This window comes from Ursus arctos, unplaced genomic scaffold (genome assembly GCF_023065955.2).
Source record: "Ursus arctos isolate Adak ecotype North America unplaced genomic scaffold, UrsArc2.0 scaffold_11, whole genome shotgun sequence".
Classification (NCBI taxonomy): Eukaryota; Metazoa; Chordata; class Mammalia; order Carnivora; family Ursidae; genus Ursus; species Ursus arctos.
In genome coordinates, this window is record NW_026622775.1 from 40,140,570 (window position 1) to 40,160,621 (window position 20,052).

At 40.5% G+C, this 20,052-nt stretch overlaps 1 protein-coding gene across 2 annotated transcripts in view; it reads right to left on the bottom strand.

The window, feature by feature from the left end:
- GATB (glutamyl-tRNA amidotransferase subunit B) overlaps nucleotides 1–17,964 on the bottom strand; it is an 89,778-nt gene extending 71,814 nt beyond the window's left edge. Inside the window, exons 1-2 of one of the 2 annotated variants that reach the window (XM_026499474.4) lie at nucleotides 17,740–17,964; nucleotides 15,648–15,798 (exon numbers count right to left, since the gene is read on the bottom strand). In XM_026499474.4, the coding sequence (XP_026355259.2) occupies nucleotides 15,648–15,798; nucleotides 17,740–17,915 (327 nt within the window). In that variant the 5' untranslated portion in view covers nucleotides 17,916–17,964. The remainder of the gene's footprint in view (nucleotides 1–15,647; nucleotides 15,799–17,739) is intronic. The other variant, XM_044384365.3, reaches the window with a different exon arrangement.
- Between the last annotated feature and the right edge of the window lie 2,088 nt (nucleotides 17,965–20,052).

A 20,052-nucleotide genomic window follows, 5' to 3' on the forward strand; every position in this document is an offset into this window, starting at 1 on the left:
CCTATCAAAATATCAACAGCATTTTTCACACAACTAGAACAAATAATCCTACTATTTGTATGGAACCACAAAGGACTCCAAATAGCCAAAGCAATCTCGAGAAAGAATAACAAAGCTGGAGGTATCATGCTCTCAGATTTCAAACTATGCTTCAAAACTGTAGTAATCTAAACAATATAGTATTGGCATAAAAATAGATTACTGGAACAGAACAAAGAGCCCAGAAATAAACCCATGCTTATATGGTGAATTGATCCATGACAAAGGAGACAATTACATACAATGGGGGGAAAGACAGTCTCTACAATAAATGGTGATGGGAAAACAGGACAACCTCATGGAAAAGGCTGAAACTGGACCACTTGTACACCATATACAAAAAGAAACTCAAATGGATTAAAGACCTAAATGTAAGACCTGTAACCATAAAACTCTTAAAAGAAAACATAAACAGTAAATTCCTGGACGTTGCTCTTAGAGATGTGTGTGTACGTATACACACACACACACACACACACACACACACACACTTGGATCTGTCTCCTCAGGCAAGGACAACAAAAGCAGAAATAAGTGCATGGGATTACATCAAACTAAAAAGCTTTTGTGTCATGAAGATAATCACCAACAAATGAAAAGGTAAGCTATTGAATGGGAGAAGATTTCCAAATGATATATCTGATAAAGGGTTAATATCTAAAATATATAAAGAACTCATACAACTCAACACCAAAAACCCCACAAACAATCCAATTAGAAAAAAGGTAGAGGACCTGAAGAGACATTTTTCCAAAGAAGAAATACAGATGACCAACAGGCACATGAAAAGATGCTCAACATCAGTAATCTTATGGGAAATGTAAATCATAACCATAATAAGGTACTACAAGATACTACCTAACAGCTGTCAGAATGGCTAATATGAAAAGAGACAAGAAATACCAAGCATTGGTGAGGATGTGGAGAAGAGAGAACCCTCACGCACTGTTGGCGGGAATGTAAGATGGTACAACCACTATGGGAAACAGTATGGCGATTCCTCAAAGAATTAAAAATAAAACTACCATTCAATCCAACAATTCCACTGCTGGGTATTTATCCGAAGAAAATGAAAACATGAATTTGAAAAGATATATACACCTCTATGTTCAATGTAGCACTACTTATGATAGCCAAGATAGGGAAGCAACCTAAGTGTCACTGATTGATGAAAGGATAAAGAAGTAGTATGTATATCCAATGGAAAATTACTCAGTCATAAAAAGGAATGAAATCTTACCATTTCTTGGATAGACCTAGAAGGTATTATGGTAGGTAAAGACAGAGAAAGACAAATGCAGTATGATTTCACTTATGTGTGGAATCTAAAAGACAAAACAAATGAATAAACAAAACAGAAAGAGTCATAGATACAGAGAACAAATTGGTGGTTGCTGGGGGGTAGGGATGGGCGAAATAGATGAAGGGGATTAAGAGACACATGAATGAGTGATGAAATGAATAAGTTATAAAATGAATAAGTTACGAGAGGTAAAGTACAGCATAGGGTATACAGTCAATAATACTGTAATAATTTTGTATGGTGACAGATGGTAATTATACTTACTGTGGTGATCATTTCATAATGTATATAAACATCAAATCGCTGTTGCACACCTGCAACTAATATTGTATATCATCTATACTTCAATTAAAAAATAAAGGCAGTGTGTGAGAATGTGCATTCTTGCACAACTAGGGGAAATTTTGAAAGAGCTCAATAACTTGATCTGTGTCTGTGACAAAAAGACAGATAATATGAGCTTGGACGTGTACAGATCTCAGCCTTACTGGTATAAAGAACTACAATCAGACAGGAGAGATATCTTGGCGGCAGAAGAAAGGAAGCCGGAAAGGGGTACACAGATGCTTTCCTGCCCCATTCTGAGTCACTCACATTCACAGCCTTGGGCACAGCACGAGCTCCATGGTCACAATCTCCATTCCCTCCTATAAGGTTTCTATCTTAGTAAAGTCTCAGCCCAGACTTGGGGTTAAAACAAAACACAAAAGTTTTCCCTAAGAATTAATCACAAGTCTACTCTCAGGCAGACTTGAGGGACAAGTTTACTAACTCTGTGGTCTAGCTGCCCCCAAGCTAAGAGATAAACATGAAAAATGGCTTAGACCTGCAGCAGCTGGCAAAAACTCTTGGGAGACACTGGCTCTCAATCCAGGGACAAGAGTCCCATTAATAAAGCCCTGTCCAACACAACTTCTTAACCCAAAGTTACAAAATACACAAGAAGATCACATAGCTAGAATTAGCAGACACACGGAAAGCATAAGACAGGCCAAGAACTTCAGGTAACAGAATTACTGAACACAGACTGTGAAATAAGTAGATTTAAAATTACTAAAACAAATAAAGAACTGAACACATAAAAAGGGAGTAAGAAACCTTCAAAAAGACAGCAGACATTTAAAGGAGAAAAACAGACTTCCATAAATGGAAGATACTCTCAGTGAAATGAAAAAGCTCAATGGCTATGTTAAAGAGCCAAGTAGACATAACAGAGAATTTGTGAGCCAGAAGAGAGTGTAGGGAAAACTTTCCTGGATGAAACATACAGCAAAGATCCTAAAAGAATGTTCCATTATAATCACTATTTGCATAGCGATACATAAAGCTGAGAGCTGCCCACAGTTAGGACTGCTCTCTTAACGGTAGATCTGGAGAAAGTCAGGCTAATTAGGTTAGGTTTCCTTTTATCCATTTCTTCTTCTGAATCAGCACACTTTTCCTCTTTCTTCTCTCCCCAGATTTAGATCTCTCACCTAGTAAATGTAATAAACAGTGCATATAATCAGTGTCAATGCTGAACAGTCAGTGCCTTTCTGTGTGTCTATCAGCATGTGGATGCACATCTATAAACATTACAGACACATGTGTCAGTAGTATTATACTTTGAAATATACACATACCTGCAACATAACAGCACCTACCAGCAACTCCAGTTATTGGTGGAACGCAGACTGGAAGCTAAGCATGAGATCTAATCTGACTGCGGCACCGAGCAACTGTGTGACTGTGGGCAAGTCACAACAGCAGTTCTCATCTATAAACTAAAAGGACTAACTTGAATAATTTCCAGGATCTCTTCCTACTCCATTCTTATATTGTTTATAACTTTAAGAAGCTAACAAGCTTCATACCACTCATGTAGTTTACATTGTAGGGCAGGTCTCTGTGCAGAACCTTGTTATTTACATTAACGAGTGATAATCAGGCTTTCTGGGCTAGAGCAGATCAGAAGTAATGATTGAAAAGTGGAAAATGAACAAAAAGGGGTTCCTTGAGTCAAATATACTGACAATAGCTTAAAAAAGGTGAGGGCTAGATGACTGTAATAACAAGGAAAAAGCCTGTCATAGGAAACCTGAAAAGAATGGCTATTTTTAGACACTTACTGTAGGATCAGATAGCTTCACACACCTCGACAGCCCTTGAAGGCACCAGTACGTGACAACACTGAGCAATAACTGATGTTGCCGATAACGTTGAGTAATCAAGAAAAAGTTGGCTTATATGTTCGATGTACCCTACGTGAAAGTGGGAAAAGTATAAAATGCATTTTAGAAAGATTCCCCTCTTGATCTCGGGGTTGTGAGTTTGAGCCCCACGTTGGGTGTAGAGATTACTAAAACAAAAACAAAACCAAAACAAAACCAAAACACTTGAAGGGGTGCCTGGGTGGCACAGTCAGTTGAGCATCCGACTCTTGGTTTTGGCTCAGGTTGTGATCTCAGGGTTGTGAGACTGAGCCCTGCGGTTCAGCATGGAGTCTGCTTAGGACTCTCCTCTCCCTCTGCCCCTCCCTCCCACATGCATGCTCCCTTTCTCAAATAAATACATCTTAGATTCCCATAAAGAGGTTAAAAAATATCAAAAGAGTTTTAGACACCTAGAACAATCTTTCATATGGATTCTTCACGTATGTGCACGTAAGTGTATGCAATTATATAGAGAAATATTTATTAAGGGTGTTTTATACATGTTGTATGCAAAGTCCTGTCAACCTGCCCAAGAAAAACCCATGAACTAGTTTTTAGAGACTTATAATCAAACACAAAAGTCCCTATGAATGGGGCGCCTGGGTGGCTCTGTCAGTTAAGCATCTGCCTTCGGCTCAGGTCATGATCTCAGCACCTAGGACCAAGTCCTGAGTTGGGCTCCCTGCTCAGCCAGGAGTCTGCTTCTCCTTCCCCCTGCTCTTGTGCTCTTGCTCCCTCTCTTTTTCTTTCTCTCTCTCTCTCCCTCTCAAATAAATAAACAAAATCTTAAAAAATCCCTAAAAACAATATACATAAAAGGATGGTCAACCAACTGTATGAAACATATATGTATTTTTTTAAAGATTTTATTTATTTATGTGACAGAGAGACAGCCAGCAAGAGAGGGAACACAGCAGGGGAGAGGGAGAGGAAGAAGCAGGCTCCCAGCCGAGGAGCCCGATGTGGGACTCGATCCCGGAACGCCGGGATCACGCCCTGAGCCGAAGGCAGACGCTTAACGACTGCGCTACCCAGGCACCCCAAAAACATATATTGATACAAAGTAGAAGTGTTATTATTAATATGGTCAGATTTCACGTGGGAAATAGTGCAGGCAAGACTGCTACAGAGGTGAGGGAGGTGAAAACAGTTGTAAAGAGGGAGGCTTTCAAGAATCCACGGAAAGGTGGGAAAAGATCCATGGCAAGGAAGGAGTCAAATGTTTCCCACATGAGGGGAGGTGAGGTCATGCTGCCTACTGACCATGTATGTCCATCATCATCATGAGTCATCTGAGTTCATGGGGGACAGCCGGTTAATGACATCAGAAGGCAAGTCTGGACCATGAGAAGAGTTTAAGAGCTGGAAGGGAAGCTTTCCACATTTGCGTGTATGAGCTCACAGGCACACTACTTTTATAGGGACAAAGGTCACAGGGCAAAACTCCTCATCCCTGGAACATCATACTTTACAAAGGAATGAAGGAAAACTATCAAAGTGACTTGGAGAGTGACTGGAAAGATTAAAGTCTGAGAATACAATGTAATTATAAGTTCTACAGATTACATTAAAGCAAATCATTGAAATGGAAAAAAAATTTAATAGAAAACTGTCACATTTTGTCTTTGTCGTCAAATAACCAAACATCATCTAGCGGGAATGGAAAGAGAGGTAAATACAGATCTGATTATAAATGTATGCATTTAAACAGTTCCCTAATGCTGTGTTCTTGAATTTTGATTTCGCTTAGAAGTTTTCAGTTACAAACAACTTCTGTAATTACATTTGGAATTAAGAGTTAGGAAAGCACTTCAGCCTAATGCTTTCTAGAACTAGTCAAGTATTTCTAAATCTATTAGGTCCTTCAAAACAAAAGTTATTACCAGTATCTGCTATGTTCAGAGAGCTAGGATACGGACAGCTAACTTTAAATAAATATGTCATAAGAAATCTAAAAATTAAGTTAATCTCAAAGTATTTTACAAAGCATTCACATTATCATTTAAGGGGCAAGATCCCTTATGGTACAATTTGCATACATGTTCAAATAGGAATCTCTAGTACAAAGCATGGTCTCTCCATTGTTTATAAGTTTCCGGGGGGCAGGCATCACATCAGATTTATTCACATCGTATTTTTCTGCCTCTTCATTCCCCTTCTTCTTGCTACTAATGGTGATACAGTTAACCCTTAAACAACACAGGTTTATACTGTGCAGGTCTACTTTTTTTTTTTTTGATACATGAAGTATTATAAATGTGTTTTCCTTATAATTTTCTTAATGTTTTCTTTTCTAGAAGCTTTATTATAAAAATACAGTATATAATACATATAAGCTACAAGCTACGTGTTAATCGACTATTTATGTTATCAGTATGGCTTCTGGTCAACAGTGGGCTATTAGTAGATACATTTTTGGGGAGTCAAAATTATATGTGGATTTTGACTATGTGCCTCTAACCCCTACGTTGTTCAAGGGTCAACTGTACATCAAAGAAAGTTTTGTAAAATGCGGTAAACAATGTTCCAGTTTTCATTCCATAGCTGTCAGAGCCAATTCCAAACATCTTTGATATTTTAAAACCTCAAATGATTTTTTAGGCCAATCCCAAGAAAAGAGGATAATATTCTTGCATACATGCATGGAAAAGAGCTTTTATAGCCCTTTCCCCAGTTCTGGAAACAATAGACATTCACAATGACTAGGGGTTCTGTGTTATGGACAGATAAGAGCTTTCAAACAAGCAAAACAAGAGCAGAGTCACTACTTTCTAATTAACCTAATTGTGGTGCAGCCTGATTATCAGAAGTAGTTATCTACCGGCCATAGCTGAGCAACCTACCAGCTGGCATCAGCAGAGGCAACAATGTCCCCCTTGCTTTCTCCTGCACAGAGACGGACACCAGGAGGGCGCAGGCATCTCAAATAATGAGAGTGAATGCGTGTGTGTGTGTGTGTGTGTGTGGCCAAGCCAAGTTTGCACATGCATAAATTTCAAACAAACTTGATGAAATCTCACCATTACTGGAAACATTAGCAAACTATGAAACAAATAGACTTGTAAATTTGACATTTTATCAAACAAATATGTTTTCTTTCCTATTTTTCTTCCCATTTCATATGTCATGTATAAAGTATTGTAAGTAGAGAAATTAGAATGACACTGATAAATTGCAAATAAATTCTAAGCAGATAACCTAAGATTCTGTCTAAATTCTATAGATATCATTTATAATTATTTAATTATAATTATGTAATAAATTAAGGAAGATTCCATACCAGAGTAAGAGGTTTTACTGGGTCAAAGTAATGAGTGAGGCTGAATCCCTGTTAATAAAAACAAAGAATACTGTCCTTAGTTCAGCTGTAATCCTGCCTATAAGAAAATGGGCTGAATGACCTTTTCAGTCTGAAGATTTATGATGGGATTTCATATAATTCTAAAACTAAAGGTAAAATAACAAGATAAAATGCCTGTGGTCCTAAGAAACATTCAGAAGGGTCATCAATCAGAACAGGGGTGGGGGGGTTGTAACCACTGGTCAAAATAGCAGCCTAGGTGATACACAGCTGGGGGTACAGACACACTGGGGGTGGGAGGTAGAAGCGGGATGAGAACACGTAGTCTATCTATACACACATTTACATAAACATATAAATTGATAAACACACACACAGCCAAGCTCAAAAGCGAGAAGGGAAATCTGAGGCCCATGGCAGTAGAGGAGCTCAAAAGCTGTCTATCACCCAAGGGTAACTGTAAGAGATGGGATGGCAAAATCGTTATGAGCGTGAACCTGGAAGCCAGACTACTGGGTTTGTATCAAGCTCCTCCACTTCCCTTCTAATTGGGATGATGATGAGAACTGCCCGACATAGTTAATACGAGATTAAAATAAGTCAACACCGGGTGGCTCAGTTGGTTAAGCATCTGCCTTCAGCTCAGGTCATGATCCCAGGGTCCGGGAATCGAGTCCTGCACTGGGATCCCTGCTCAGTGGGGAGTCTGCTCCTTCCTCTCCCTCTCCTCCTGCTGGTGCTCACTCATTCTCTCTTATGCTCACTCCTCCAAATAAGTAAAGAAAATCTTCTAAAAAATTAATAAGTCAACACATACGAAGAAAGCACTTAGAACAGTGCCTGCCACACAGCAAGCTCAGTAAACATTAGTTGATTTTACCACTATCATTATTGTTAACAGGCTCAGGAAACACCAGACATTGGTGATTTAAAGCCCCCTAGGAGTAAAAGTCAAGACTGTGAGACAACTGGGGCAGGGAGCTGGGAACCACAAAATCCTGGTCCAGTCAAAAATTCTTCTGCCACCATGGTGGGGTGCAGGAAATGTGCCATATGGAAGACCCACTCCCCGGCCCCACTTGTAGGGGGCCCAAGTCCTTCTGATCGAGGCCCAGCCCGTGGACAGTGTGAGGCCAGTAGCATCCCCGCATGCCAGGCCGGGTCTTCCCAGAGTCAGGTTGCTTGGGAATGCAGGCCAAAGCGGGTGGTAAACTTCATCTAAGGCTAAATATCGGCGTGAGACCGATAGTCAAACAAGTACCGAAAAAGAAAGTTGAAAAGAACTTTGAAGAGAGAGTTCAAGAGGGGGTGAAACTGTTAAGAGGTAAACGGGTAGGGTCCACGCAGTCCACCCCTGGAGGATTCAACCAGGCAGCTGGTGAAGCGGATCTTTCCCACGCCTGTTCCTCCCGACCCCTCCTCCCCAGGGGTGCTCCTGCGGGGGGGGGGGGGGGGCGGGGTTTATAAAATTAAAAAAAAAAAAATCTTCTGCCACCAACTGGAGGAGTTGATAGGGAGGAGGCACCCGCCTCAAGCCAAAGGTGAAAAGAGGGCCTTGAGAAATCAGAGACCCTGGCCCTGTATCTGGCTTGGGTGTGGGGCTTGAATGTTGGCACTATCCAAGCTGAGTGACAGTAACACAGAAACAGTTCATTATTAATAAAGCCCAATGGGCCCTGGTACAGGCTGCCATGAATTCGTCCCACAGAGAGACTGCCACAATCCAGGGTAGAGTCTTCAGGTGGAAAAATCATACTGAGCACTGAGCAGAATACATAAAAACAAATCCACACCTAGACATGTCCTGGCTAAAGCTATCAGAGAGAAAAATCAGATTACTTACAAAGGATGCAGACTTCTCATCAGCAGTAATAGATGCCTGAGGACAATGGAATCATGTCTTCAGCATGCTGAGGGGAATAACTGTCTGCTTAGAATTCTGTACTATCATTCAAGAGCTGGAAACGATTGGAGGCGCAGAAAAACTAAGAAGTTTTCTGGCCCACAGGCCCAGAAGGCAAGGGATATTGACTCAGGCAAGAAAGAGCTCCAAAAAGGAGAGATGTCAGAAACAGTGTTTGCAAAGAGAGGAAAAAAGCCAGACGGGAGCTTTCTCAACCTTCCATAACCCAACCTAAAAAGTCGCCTTTACTCATGGGTTGGAGGGACACATCTTCCCTGAGATTATAGAGAGAAAGCAGTCTTTCTCCCTGTGCTCTGAGGATAACTCTTGTTTTCTGAGGAACCTGACTCTATCAGTAATTTCCTCTTCTCTACGTTACTCCTTTAAAGTTAACTTTTGATTGTTTAACAATTTATTACAGGCAGGTATTTTGAAATAATTTAAAATGAAAACCAGCAGTTCCTGCTACCCTCACCCACCAGTCCTGTTCCCTGGCAGCACCTATCTTCAGATCTTTGAGCTGTCTTGTCATATTTATCTTCCTATTTTTAAGTAATATGCAGTGCCAGGGGACCTTTGGAAAATCCATCACCTGCTGGCCAAGGCTGCTGGCCACTTGCCAAGTGACAGTCCTTCCTTAATCTGGGAAAAAGACAGAGTTGATAGCTGTCCCAATGACACAGTACTCTTGTTTTAGAACACAGAACACCAAGACCTGGCCCATTCCATTCCCAAGAGATAATTTAAAGAAGTTATAAGCCAAGATATCTTGCAATATTTTTTATCTTACTCTGTCTCATAAGAATTTACCCACACTTGCTACTGTATTCCATCTCTATTCAAGAACAAAATACGCCATCCTTAAGTGCGACACCATGGAAAGGCGAGTAACGTTCAAGACCAAAAAGTCAAACTGGAAGAGAGGTAGATCACTTTACCACCAGGGAAGCAGGTACTCTACATGTGTGAACTTGGGTATGAATCATCTAGAGTGGGGAGGAGCCTACTCCTCCTCAGAGCCTGGTAAGGGTGGGAGTTATGGGTGGGGGTGCGTGGGGGGAGTACATCACTATTCGGACTTTGGGAACAAAAAAGATATTTCACCAGCAGAAGGCTGAGAAACCAGCAGAGGTAATATTTGATTACTTAATACGACCTTTACATAAAATTTTTAAAAACATCATTGAAAACCCTTTTGACTAATAATCTGTCTCTTGAGAGCTCTAAATCGTTCACTCATTGCCTTATTTTTAAAAATTAAAACAAAACAAAAACAAAACCAATCAACCAACATAGGGCCTGAAAAGGAGAAAGAGGCCTCTCCTAATCTGTGGCCAAAAATGTTCCTAGAGCACATTCTTACATTACTTTTTTCTGTCCATTATGTCGATTTAGAATGTAACTTCTGATAATGGTAGATGAGAATTTATTCTTTTATTTCCCAATATCCTAGTTATATCAGAGTTGGTTCTTCTACTATTATTAAGTAAATATGTTTCTCTGCTGAGCTGTTAAGTGTACTATGATTACATTTCCTTTCTTGTGAACATTTTGTTTTTCTGGAGCTGATGGGGCTTCATCATTTGCTTAATATTTTATTACCTACTGCTTATTATTCTCAAAGACTCCAGTGTATATGTAAAATCTGGTGTCTACACAAACATTAGATATCTGCTATTCCCACTAAACTACACTTTTTTTTTTCTTTTCTTGAAACCGCTCTGTTCTGGAGCCATCCATCCTCTTTTCCCACCAGATAACCCGGGTCCGTTGCAGAGGTGGCAATCTGGAACCTCTCCATCACTCCAGTAGGTTCTCATGATAGTGAAAGGCCCATCTTTTGAGAACCTGACTGTCTGAAAATCTTATTATTCTACTGTCACACTTAATTTATAGCGCTGGATACAGACTTCTAAATTAAAACGATTTTTTCTTCTTCCTAAGATTTTTTTGTTAAGGCACTCTTTCATTCTCTTCCAACTAATTGCAGCTTTTTAAGAAGTCCAATGACTTTCTGAATCCCAGTCCTTTGCATGTGACCTTTCTTTTCTTCTTTGTTCCGGTATCTTATCTCTATCCCTGGCATTCCTGCACTTCATGATCACATGCCCATATGTGAGACTATTTTTATCCCTTGCACTGGGTCCTTGGCAAGCCCTTCCCATTTGGAGATTCAGGTCCTTCAGTTCTGGGAAATTAATCTGTGTTGTTTGATAGCTTCCTCTCTTCCGTCTGCTGGAACTCCCATGAATCAGATGTTGTACATCCTAGCCTGAGTCTCTAATTTTCTTATTTTATCCCCTACTGTCCAATTCACTGTATGTGTGTTACACTTTCTGGAAGATTTTCTTGACTTTGTCTTCTAAATTCCCTGGATTTTTTTCTTTTCTTTTTTTTTTTTTTTGCTATCATAATTTTAATTTCTGAGAGTTTTTTATTCTGATCCTTTATTTTTAAAAATCACATTCTTAACTCGAAGAATGCAGCTACCTTCTCTTATCTGAGGACATTTATAAAAGCTTTTAATTTTTAAAGTATCCTTTTCCCCCTTGCATTATCTGTTACTTATTTCTTTCTGGTCTTTTTATTTGGGGCCCTTTTCATTATGTTGGAGAACTTCCTCAAATGTCTAGTGATTTTTGGCCATTGGTTTATATCTTGAAGTAAGGTACTAAAATTCTGATTAAAAGTTCTGTGTAAGTATCCAGGGCTTGTTGACTGATGGCCTGCATTCTAGGACAATCAGGGGCCAGACAGTTTTTTTAAATATAGAGACCACCCCTCCACCCCCAAGTGTCAGTATCTGAAGTTCTTCCCTCCAGGGACATGTAATCTCCAAACAAATTCCTGCAGGTTCCTGCTTGGCAGAGGAGAGGAAGAGGAGAGATGGCTATCCTAGGTCACTTGGGCGCTTTGAACAGGGTGGAGAAAAGCACTGGGCAGGCCCTAGACTCTACAGTGCAGACACTGTGTGATACTAGTGCCTTTTCTCTGCCTGGGGTCTCCAGGGGGAGTGTGTCACCAGTTGAATTTCTCCCCAAACTACAGATTCCTATTAGAGTGGGACAGCTGCAGAGGGTCAAGGAGAAGACCTTAAGTCTAACTGCTCCACATCCAGACTGAATTAATCCCTTGTTTCCACCTCCCCCTGGCCTTCCGCAAAACCTAAGGATCCCATATCTGGACCCTTTCTGAGGCTATGCAGGGGATGACATCTCATTTCTCACTAGTTTCTGCAGGCTTTCTGTCCCTTTATAGTTAACTCTGCTCTAAGTCAGCCCATCTCCATCTACCATCTCTCATGCACTCTGGTCTCCCATCCTCATGCAGGTTTTATAACTATCAAATTCTTTTACTATAATTTCAGTGGGGTTTCTTTGGGGTGGCGAGAGAGACAGATTAAAACGCACACATTCAAGCCTCTTTAACTGTCTTTAACTCCCCTTCTTCATTGGTTCCTCATCAGTATTTTTAAAAACTTTATTTTATAGCAGCAAGAACACTTACCATGAGATCGACCTTCTTTACACATTTTTAAGTGTATAATACCTTACTGTTGACTCTAAGTCATAGGTATTTAAGCATTCTCAAATCTCTCCAATAGTAAGGAAAACAGGACTAATAAAGACGTTCCCCTTGATTCCATGTCTCCTTTCACCTCCTGCATTCTCTCTTCCTTCATAGCCAACCTTCTTAAAACAGCTGCCCACACTCTCTCACCTCTTCTGCAACTTCCTTGTATTTCTCAGTCTACTACCACCTACCTTCTACCCCCATCACTCCACTGAAACTGTTCTTTCAAAGGATACTCCTGCTGATAAATCCAATGGCCACTTCCTGGTCCTCACCTTACTTGACCTCTCACTAAATTCAACACTACTGTAGTCCCTCGTTCTCAAAACACGCCCTTCTTAGAGGACTTTCTGACCCTGTACTCTCCTCACCTCTTCCTACCTCCTTGCAAATGGGATTATATGGTACAGTCTATACTTGCCATGCCAACCTCACCTCTTGCCATGCCGTATTCAAGTTCTATGCTACCATGCGTGGAACCTCCTGCAGTTCCTAGAGCAAGCCATGTCCTGTTTCTCCTCTGGTTTTTGTACACCCGATTCCCTTTTATTTGGCCAATTTTGCAAATGCTGTCTATCTGTTTTGGGTGGCCCTCCTATGTGCATCTCAAGCACATACCCTGTATTCTCACTACCAATATGTTCATTAAAAGGTACTACAAGTACCTGCTTACTTGTCCATGCTTCATGAGGACAAGACCCATGTTTATTTTTTATCTTATTCAAGGGTGTGTCACTAGAGCTCGTACGATGGCTAATACATGGTAGGCATCCAGTGTCAGCTGAGTGAATGAAGACACAATCGAGAGAGGGAGAATCAAATGCGTATAGAAAGACTAATCATATCTTCTCTTTAAATGGGCCAGCAGAGCACATGAATGTGATCTCCAGAAAAAGACTTACAGTATAACCTAAATTCTTCTGGCTGCCTTTTTCTATCTTCTTATCAGCGTATCCGACAAGTCGTCACCATTTTTTGCACAAAAACAACCAAATGCTGAGTCAGAATATCACAGCACCAATACACCATCTAAGAGCTTAGAGAGGGACAGCTGTCTAAATGTTTCAATACATTTACATAGGTAAATCACAGGATTTTGAAGTGCTATGGGAGTGACAATGTTTTATTCTGGTAGTTTTGGTATAATTTTGCTCACATACTAAAATACGTCTTTCTTTTTTTAAGATTTTATTTATTTATTTATTTGTCAGAAAGAGCGAGAGTGAGAGAGTGCGCACAAGCAGGGGGAGCGGCAGGCAGAGGGAGAAGCAGCCTCCCTGCTGAGCAAGGAGCCCAATGTAGGACTCGATCCCAGGACCCTGGGATCATGACCTGAGCTGAAGGCAGGCGAAAAATGACTGAGCCACCCAGGCGTCCCAAAATTGGTCTTTGAAAGACAGAAACATTTTAGAAGAAGTAGCAGATTAGCTCAAGAGAATAACCCATTAGGCTCCTTAAGTCATGAGTGTGGTAGGCTCTGAAGAGAAAAAACAAATCCCAGCTCAAGCAAAACTGGATTTCTAGACTTTGACTGTCATTTAATTAATATTAGCCAAGCTCTCAATGCTCAAATGTCCCAAACACCTTCACTGTTTTACTACTCTGCTTATCACTGGGCAAGCACCTTTGTATAGCAAGAAGTCTTTCAAAATATGTTGACATTTTAGCTGTTATGAATTGTCTTTAATATTTGACCACATTTAGCTACAACTGAAGAGCCTATTTATGGAAAACATGTCTATATGCAAATAGATCTATTTCCAAATGTGAACTACAATAAATACTTTGCTGGATACTATATTCCCAGCAGGAAAAACCTAGAAAGAACTCAGAGGTTACATGTAGTCTCTTGATAATGAACTGCCATGTGGAAAAAAAAAATGTTTTGAGCTCAGAAGGAAAAAAGGAGGTGTTGTGATGAATTGCTTTCCATTTCACTTGTCTGAAGAGATATTACTCTATTTCCACTATATCTGCATCTCTGCCCAAAAAAGAACTCATACATTTGTAATTGAAAAATTGTCTCTTTCCAAACAAAAATGATTTCTCCACAGATAGATACTCTTAAGCCAGAGGGAGGGAGGGACAGACACCCTTTTATCTGTCTTTCCCCCAGAAAGACTCAAGAGCAAATCAAAGGTAACCCTGGATAGGGTCTGCAGGGATGGGAGCCCTCCACAACAAAAGCACAAGTAAGGAGAAAGTTCCAAGATAGAGACGCTGCCTCAATATAAGCAAAGCCCTGGGTACAGCAGACATGTTGGAGGCGTTACCCATTACCTTCTACTCTGGACAGCGACTCTGAGAAAAGTAAACCGGCCTCTGCAAGCAGGCCAATGGTCAAGTCACTAGCTTTCACTTGTATTTGAAAGAGAGTACGAAGTCACCCGTGACAGCCCCTCCTCCTCCCTCCCAATCACCACCATGTGTACACATTCCCTCCAAGGATGGCCGGAAATCCCACACCCAGCTGATGCTGTATGTCCTGGGCAAACTATGATTTATTTATTACCTCAAATATTCACATTGTTCCTTCCATCCTTTTCTTCAAAGTCCGGCCAACTATATGAAATTATATGATAGCAATCCTGCTGATGAGTACACTGAACCTTGAGTTTAAGTGAAAATGAGCAGAAAAATGAATAGTTAACTCAATGCATACTGTGGTTGACTTCTTCTCTCCATTACTGACCACTTAGTTTTCAATAATCATAATCATTATTGATCTGACACTGTAATATCACGCATCATATGCTCTTTCCTGTGGCTAGACTCCTCCTCCTCCTTCATCTATCTGCCTAACTCCTCTCTGGCTTCTCAGATAGCTCAGACATCACCTCTTGCAACAAGCTTTCCAATCATACTCATACCTCAGTTTCTCACAAGAATCCTTCTCTTACAGAATTAGGTGTCCCTCCTCTGGATTCCAAAGCCATGCCTTTACCTTCACAGGCATAATCACACAGTACTCTACTTGTTTATAAGTAGACACTTAAATAAGACACTTCTCCCCACCTAGTCTTTAAACCCCTCAAAGGCAAGGATTGTCACTCATCTTCATGTTCTAGTTCATGGCACAGTGTCTGGTATTTTGTAGACATTTTAAAATGTGTGTGAAAGGAGTGAATACATGTATGAACAAATGGATGACGTTTAGACTTTGAATTACAGAGATGGGTCTTCAGAAGACATTTAGTTCATCCTACTTCACCCAAAATTCCCTAAACAAGAACTTCCTAAGAGTTGTGCCAAGGCGTGAAAGCAAGGAAATCAATATCTATGTCCAATAAAACAGAAACATTTTCTAATGAAAATATGATGAAATAAAAACCTTACCGGCAGAGTTCCAGGCAGAGATGCATCAAAAAAAGATACCAAAGAATTTGGAGGTGCTGCAAAATGGACTTGAGATCCAGAGAAGAGTTTAGAGTTGGAGGAGATCTGGGCATGAATTTCCAAACCTACCACAGCTGCCCATTTGTGTTCACTGAAGAGAAAGAAAGAATCGTTAAGAAGTAGCTGGATCCATCACCATGCATGAATTTCTATGACCCTAAACCACACATTAATTTGCTATTTGTGTTTTTAGCTTATTAAGATTTTAGATTCTTACATTTGAAAATATGTCATATTGTATCAATTACTAAATCAAAAGCAATTCATAATGAACATCTACAAGACCAGCAAAATAAAATTCGTTGACAACACGGCATAGGAAGAGTTTACCGTACAAAGAGGAAGGTGATGAAGGAAAACTATGGCATCCTGAAACAATTTAGAAAGGGCTATCAGGTGATGTCTGCTTGGCTGACTCCAGTGAAAAGCAGCATTTTCCAAATTAACTGTCCTTTATCAATTAATAACTCAGTAAATGAAAGCTTACCTTGCAAACATTTTTAGAATTAACATAAAACATTATGCTTCTACTACTAGAGAAATAATGGTAAATAGCTGTATATTTTATTTAAAGAGAGAGGGAAATTCTCCGTGAACTCATTTTATAACAATAGCTTGCAAGTAAAATGATCAGAGTGGCACAGATATAAAGATCATCACTAAAACATACCCTTCCTGGGATTTTGGGCAAATGAAAACATTAAACCATCAGATGTGGCTTTTTTGGTCCCCCAAATCACTTTCAATTTCCTAAGATATAGTTGCAGGTTTCTTTGTTTATGCTTGATTGCTATCAAATCTAAGAAGCTGTTAAATGCTATAACCTCTCCTACTCTGTTCGGTCTGTATGAACATTCCACACACAGGACTCTCCGGGTTCTTATAAGTGTGCTTATTCCTTCTGAAACCATATCCCATGGACAATGCCTATTTATATACACTCCCTCCATACTTTATTCCTATCCTGCTCTTCTCCCAAGCAATTTTCTGTATTATCTAGATTTTTTGTTTACATGGACTGAGTTTTGTTCCAATTATTTCAACACATGAACTTTTATATCTATAGTACTGTGAGAAGATTAATTCCTTTTTAAAGCTTGGAAGCACCACCGGCATTTGAGAGGAATTAAATGAAGAACTCATCAGAAATTCTGTATTCACTAAAACATCACTCAAAACTATTTTTGCAGTTTTGTTACAAGAGAGAAAAAATACTTTACATTTACAGCCAAACGATCTAATTTATGAAAGGAATAGAAGCTGAATGCTTCTGGACATTTTCCCTCTGTTGCTCCAACAGAAAAGCAAATATAATGCCAACTTAACTATCTCAAAGGCTAAAGTGATTACTGAACACGTGTCTTCTGTTTCTGTATTTAAAAAGAAACTATTTAAGTCTTATAAAGTATAAACAGCTGTTTAGAGGATATCTAACAAAATAAGCAAAGCTCTCCAATCAGAGGGAAGATCTCCTGTATTGACTGCATCCTCCTAGGTCTAGAAACACGTTCAACGTGAAACGCCTCCAGAGACAGCCGTTTTCTGAGTAATGACATTAAGCCACCACCATCCTGAGTTTGTAGGTAAAGTCTCCCTTTCCACTTTTAGAATACCGCTGTCCCATGGTAGTGCTAAAAAAATGTCAGCTACATAACATCCCGCTTTCTGGTGTCACCGACCCCACGGGTAGTGCTATTAGTAAGGTGACTGAATCCACTCTTCTGTGTGTGCAGTTTTACTTTAAAAAAAAGATCTGCGATTTTATATTCGCGAATTCCCCAAATACGCCTACCTATTTGAAGACTGTTTTATGTGTGGAGGCGAGGCTGATAGAGGGCTAGTTTTGTGCTTTCATTTAGGTTTCGGGGCTGAGAGTTACAGCCCAACGTCCCCATTAAGCCCCCCCCCCCCCCCCGCAACACACACACACACACACGTCTAGACTGAAACTGGGCTGTAGTGGCCATCAACTCCCTAGTCCCGCAGTTCCACCTCACGCTTAAATGGGCAGTAATGGTATGAAATAGTATACCCTTTCCTTGACTTCTGGGCGGTGATGAGGGGCTGCTGAGCCACGGAGCTCTGTCCCCTTTTCCTGCTGGACGTGAACCCAATCGCAGCCCCTCTTCCATGGCGAGAACCGCCGTCAATGCAGGCTAAAACCCAACGCCTTCCCAGACAGCACCAGCGAAGCATGGGCGCCGCCATTGCCCCTCCAGGATCCTGGTCAGGTGATACAGACTCTTTCTTCCGCAAAGCTCTCTGGGAAGAGTAGTTCTAAAAACGAATAAAACGCCTTAGGCGCACACCGGAAGACTACTATTCCCGGTGAGCACTGCGACTCCAAGGCTGCCGGAACCCTGGCCGGGAGGGAAGGGCAGGAGAAATAGAGGAGAGGTGGGAGGGCTTCTGGGTCCAGAATTGTGACTCCTCCTAGCGGGGAGTTGGGGAGGTTTGTGGCGGGGTCCGTGGATGAGTTTGAGCGAGAGCAGGTGGTGCCGGAGATCCAAAGCAAAGAAACCCGGCCGGGAATTTATACCTCGGTTAACCTTTCCAGCTGAACTAAATGAACTCGACATCTCTGGGAAGACTTCCGACCCTCCAAGACCACTCAGTTTTTTTCTCTGTTTACTCTGCCAGTTCACACACTAATTTGTGCATTAATGGCGCAAATATTTATTTGCTTGCCTACTATATGCCAGGCACAGTTCTTAGGCACTGACGAGTGAGCCAGACATTAACGGCCACTATTCTCGTGGGATGTAAGCATTGTTGGGAGAGGAGACATACAGAAAAGTTACAAAAATAGGATACTTTCACGTAGGTAATAAGTGCTGTATTTAAGTAGAAGTGCTTGGAGACAAACAGACCTAGATTGTACCTTCAGGTACATTTTAACTTATTTTCTTTTTTGTACTTGTTCAGTATTTGAAACACTTTTCCTTACTTGCGAAAAAGCCTTGATAGCAGATGCCATCATCCCAACGGACTTCTTTTATTTTCCTGCTTTGAAACTCAAACCCTTCTGAAACTCCCACCCATGTCTTGTATTTGAGCATACAATTTTTAATAGTCATTCAGCCGTTCTCTATTATATCACCCTATTTTACTTCTCCACATTATGCTTATGACTCTCTGATGTTTATCCTCTGTCTCCACAAGCCCCTTGAGAACGGGGAATTTGTCTTATTGAACAAAGTATTATCCCAGTACAAAGTAGGCCCCTTAAAAATATTTGTTGGATGAAGTAGTGCAGTGTAGGGAACATGTTTGACAAAGAACAGACGGACGCCCTTTGGAGTAGTAGTTGCTTAGGAGGGAGATGATGAAATAGTGTGGTGGTGGAGGCAAAGAGAAATTGACCTATATGAGATTGATTTAGGAGCTAAGACTGAAGGACTTGGTGATGGATTGAATATGATGATGATAGACTAGGTAGGGTCAGGTAACTCCTGAATTTCTGGCTTGTGCAAATGGATGGCTGGTGGAGTTATTCACTGAGATAAAGAAACTAGAAAAGAAATAGGTTTCAGGGAAACATGAATTTGGTTGCCTTGGAGACACAAAAGAGAAGTCAAGGAGGCATCATTGATGCCTAACTTTGAGTATGGAGCGCAGAAAAAGCTGCAGACTCTGTATACCTCACATTGGTAGATTTTCAATTACTGATCAATCAATAACCTATTGATTAGACAGCTGTAAACTACGATCTATTTCCATGAATACTCTTGTACAATTATGATATTTTATTTAGTTTAATCCCTCTACGGAGGCAATTTTAGTTATTCTCCTTAAAATGTCATTATTTACTTTTCCATCTTTTCTGTTTTTTCATCCACTATCATTGATCCAAATTGCTACACCAGAAGTATTTTCACATGACCAAAAATGAAAATGAGAGAAATGACAGAGCCTGCAAAGTAGAGGTAGAGATTTGTTCCAAAATTCATTGCTAATTATTGACTTTTATATCAGGTTCAGATCACTCTTGAGATTCTGTATTAGTATCTCTCCTCTGAGTTTCCATATTTTCCACCGTTACTTAAGTAAGTTTGCTCTCTCCTTCTCATTTAGCTCCTCAGGTTTTTCTGGCCCAGACTGGGGGTCAGGAGAGTTGCCTCTGATCACAGCGTGGTTCCATCTTTGGTAGGACTGCAGAGGAAAGGGGAATCCTGTATCTCAGAAGTTAGCACAGGCAGCCTTTAAGCAAAAGGAGAGGGAGATCTTTGCTACCTTACTACTGGTAATGAGCATAGTCAGGAGGCAATTCACTCCCATGAAGTGTTGGGGGTGTTTTGAAAACCACCATAAGAGAGAGCAGCATACCTAATAAAAATCCTCTTTT